Source organism: Schistocerca nitens, chromosome 2, assembly GCF_023898315.1.
Source record: "Schistocerca nitens isolate TAMUIC-IGC-003100 chromosome 2, iqSchNite1.1, whole genome shotgun sequence".
Lineage (NCBI taxonomy): Eukaryota > Metazoa > Arthropoda > Insecta > Orthoptera > Acrididae > Schistocerca > Schistocerca nitens.
Window position 1 is genome coordinate 467,226,405 of NC_064615.1, and position 3,944 is coordinate 467,230,348.

Here is a 3,944-nt window from a genome sequence, read left to right on the forward strand (position 1 = left end):
AAAATATGCAAATTTCTTAGTCATAGTAACTGACTTTATGAACTTAAAGAATAAAGGAATATACTGGACTATAAAAAAGAAAATAGAAGATTAATTATATTAATTAAAAGCTTTCCATCTTATGCATGCCCAAAAGAAATTGCTTACTACATTTACATCCAGCTGGTGTTGTAATACTGTGTAGCGTAATATTCCACACAACTGCTCCCGCTAAATACTGCAATTACACTTCTACTCTTCTAGAAGGCATCTGTTTACTTGTTGCATTAATTACAATTACAGTTCATAAACCAGTTGTTACATGTGCATCTCAAAAAGATGTTAATTATTCTAATAACCATTCCAGCTTAGAGCAAATAATGGCCTTTGTTTCTTGGGAAAACAAGAATTCCAGCAATTAATTGTAAAAGGAACACAATTTACATTATATTGAAACAAAGAAGCATTTTAGGATAACACAGACCCCCATATATAAAACACACTGTGCTACAGTACTGGCAGCTCCAGTGATTAAGGCAATTGCCACAATACAGACGTAACCATCTGTGGAAGTCGGTTCTCCTTGTACTTGCAAGTGTGTGTGAGAGAATAGGTTAACCACTAAATTTCTCATACTGAAAGCAGACAGTACCCATTGAATCATCTCCTCCAAAATAAGATGAAGGAAATCTCAGTAAATGTAATAGAGAGAAAGAAGTGAACAGCCTATCTTCCAATATGCTAGTGATGTCTGATACTGATGATTATCTCATGCTGAAGCTGTAATGAGTGAGCCACCCAGCCACACCAACCCTCTGTACTTAGTGATTCTTTCTCCATCAAAATGGAAAGGTGGAAGAAACAAATATCCCAACTTTAAATTACTGTCATCCTACAGGAGAATATATAAAATTGCTTTAGGTCTCATGCGGTTAAACTGAAGCTCCTACTCCAGGAAAAGCTACTTTCTCTATCTCTCCAAAAGATACATTTTAAAGCTTCCTGGGCAGCTGTATTACCAGTGTATAAACCCCACAGAAAAGACTACAATAACAGTGAAAGGCAGAGTAGTTGTCCTTGTCAACATATCCTTTCACTAAGCCCTATCTTCTTAACCACAATGCCATGCACTGCTGCTATCTTGCATTTAAGTATGCTCCCTAAGACCATCACCAAATGAACCTCTTGACATTACGGACATAACCATCACATACCTCAGATGCCTAGTGGTTGAGAAGAGCCTCTTGTCAGGAAACACACATGAAACGATGCATGTCAACATACCATCTGGATTATTCCATTGACCTCACCTGCTCTGTTGTTATTGCAGTTACTATGGCTCCTTTTTAAGTCCTGATGAGGTAAATTCACATCAGTGACAACTTACCAATATGTACTTACCTGTAAAAAAAAAAAAAAAAAAGGGGGGGGGGTGCCTTAAAACAGACTGCTAAAATGGACCTGTGCCAAGGCAAACAGGACTGGCTGAATTCGAGAAACAAGACTCTGTAGTATAACATCTTAATTTTAATAACTATAAAAATAATGAGATCTGCAATCAGTTCTTCTTTGTATTGGAAACTCAAGCTATATGGACTGCCTCTCGTGACACCACTGCAGAACTAGATATGGTTCATTACAGCACACTGAAACAGCTATATTTGACATCAAATAAAATATTTTTTCACCAAAATTTGGTCTGAGAGGTTATATTCAGGCTCAGGGAGAGAAGCTGACCAGTTCACCACCAGCAATACATGGTAAGTATTTGATATTGCTAGCCACTTGTGGTGGCAAAAATCAGAAAAAGCACTAAATGATCACCGACTAAAGATCATGAGACAAGCTCCAACAGACAACACATCAGTTTTGTGAAACAAAAAGAGGTACAAAGGATGTTTATACTAAAGGTAATAAAATGCTCCCTCTTTATTTCAACTATTAACAAATTTTAGCTACCACTAATTTTATTTATTAAATACAATTATGTGTATAATTTTTCCATTTGCCTAAAAACAAGTTGCATCATTTGCTTAAGTGTCATTGGTAACAACTGTTACATCATTGAGCCCCATGAATACCTTTGAACAAAAGCACTTGCTTTTCTCGTATGGAATTTGCCACATTCTGAACCCATAAATGGTGAAATACAAAAGAGAAGCAATTAGTTCAATTAATAGAATATTAGTAATCTTAATTAAAATAATGATGATAAAACATTAATAATTATGGTTTTATTTTCAATACAATGTACACTGTGTATCTTTGTTCAGTATAGTAATGTTATTCGTCGTCCTCCTCCTCCTCTTCATCCTCATCCTCCAACTCTTCACACTTTTTTTTCTTTTCAATTGGAAGCTTAATAACATGGATTTTAAGACTTAGTATTTCTTTAGTGCCAATTGTAAGGACTATAACTACTCTCCATTCATCTCCATCAAGTTTCTTTGGGAAAACAGTTTCCATTACAGTGAATTGATTGAGAATAACATCATTCTGAAAAATAAAGACAATAATTAAATTCATGACATATAAATAAAAATAGTAATATACACTAAGAAGGACAGCATGTTTCTAGCTCCACCAGCAGCTCCTGCACAACCAAAGTAAGCCAGCCCACCAGGTTATACAGAAACTTCTGATGCTTAAAACAAATTTGCGTGAAGTCCTCAAAACACAACTGAGGCTGTATGCACATAAGGCCAAGAAGCAAGGCAACTTTTGTCGGAAGATGAGTTACTCCAAAAATACTTCTACCATCGTCACCAGCCATCATGCTTTTAATTTATTCTTATGAGGCTACATCAAGAATCATATTTATACCACTAAAGTTTTTGATCTTCAAGATCCCAGGGATTGGACTGTTGACATCATGAAGAGCATTACTTTAGAAATGTTGGAGTAAATATGGCTACAAGCTGAATATAGTCTAGGCATCCTTATGCAACCACATTGCACTTAGAAGTATTATAGTTATTGTTGGGAAACAAAGTTGAGACCCCATTGAGTTCTGTGAGTGCCATGCATATTTGTATAATTAGTTTGGATTATAGAGCACAATGAAATTAGATTATTTTGATCCAGACAACCTATAGATATGTTAAAGATTTATAACTCAGCAATTTCGTCAAAAAAACTTTTTTAGGCTACATCACTAAGTTAGATTAACAGATATCTGCAGACTGACTATATGAAATTCATATAAATTATCATGATGCTCTAAGGAGATACACAACAAAGTGTCTTTTAGTGCCATAAAAAACGAAAGGAGGAGGTGCAAATGAAGAAGAGACATTAAAAGAGGACAGGAATACTCCATAATTTAGTGAAAACAGGGGTGACTAAGGAGAATGTAATTTGGGAAAAGTCATATGTACCTTGAGAACAGGACACTCCCTAGTAAAATTGCTGGCACGCCAGATCATCTCCATCTTTGACTTCTGTTGCTCCATATACTCACACAGTTTCATAGGACCAGTAGGTGCCAATGCATTCCATGAATTGCTTACAAGCTTCTCTGGAGAGATCTCAATCTGAAATATGAGAGCGGCTTTTCAGAAAAAATCTCTAGCAGTGGTTTAATTTAAAAAGAAAACATTTTTTCTATTGCTATAGCATAGGTTTCACTCTACTGGTGCCATCACATGCCAACCATGGTATCTAATATGACACACTGCTGCCTTATTAGGCCAACTGCTTTATACGCCATTGGACCTCTCCCTCATTAATCTATCATTCACTTTTCTGCTGGTTCACTGGTTTCCATACTTCTGTGTTGTTTTATACGACTACAGCTATGACAGACATAACTTCCAAGCACAATACTGATGTACCTGTCTATGGTCAGACTGCTTGACCTGTCCACAGCTATTCAACTGTATCATTGCTGGGAATAAAAATTTCCTTTTTCATTTTTGTATGATTTTTCTTCCCTGCTAGTGATGATCAGCATGAGTGTACAAAAC

At 35.9% G+C, this 3,944-nt stretch overlaps 1 protein-coding gene across 1 annotated transcript in view; it reads right to left on the reverse strand.

The window, feature by feature from the left end:
• Positions 1-1,959: 1,959 nt before the first annotated feature.
• LOC126234443 (uncharacterized) overlaps positions 1,960-3,944 on the reverse strand; it is a 112,319-nt gene continuing 110,334 nt past the window's right edge. Inside the window, exons 3-4 of the mRNA XM_049943137.1 lie at positions 3,357-3,512; positions 1,960-2,475 (exon numbers count right to left, since the gene is read on the reverse strand). Coding sequence (XP_049799094.1) covers positions 2,263-2,475; positions 3,357-3,512 — 369 coding nt within the window. The 3' untranslated portion in view covers positions 1,960-2,262. The remainder of the gene's footprint in view (positions 2,476-3,356; positions 3,513-3,944) is intronic.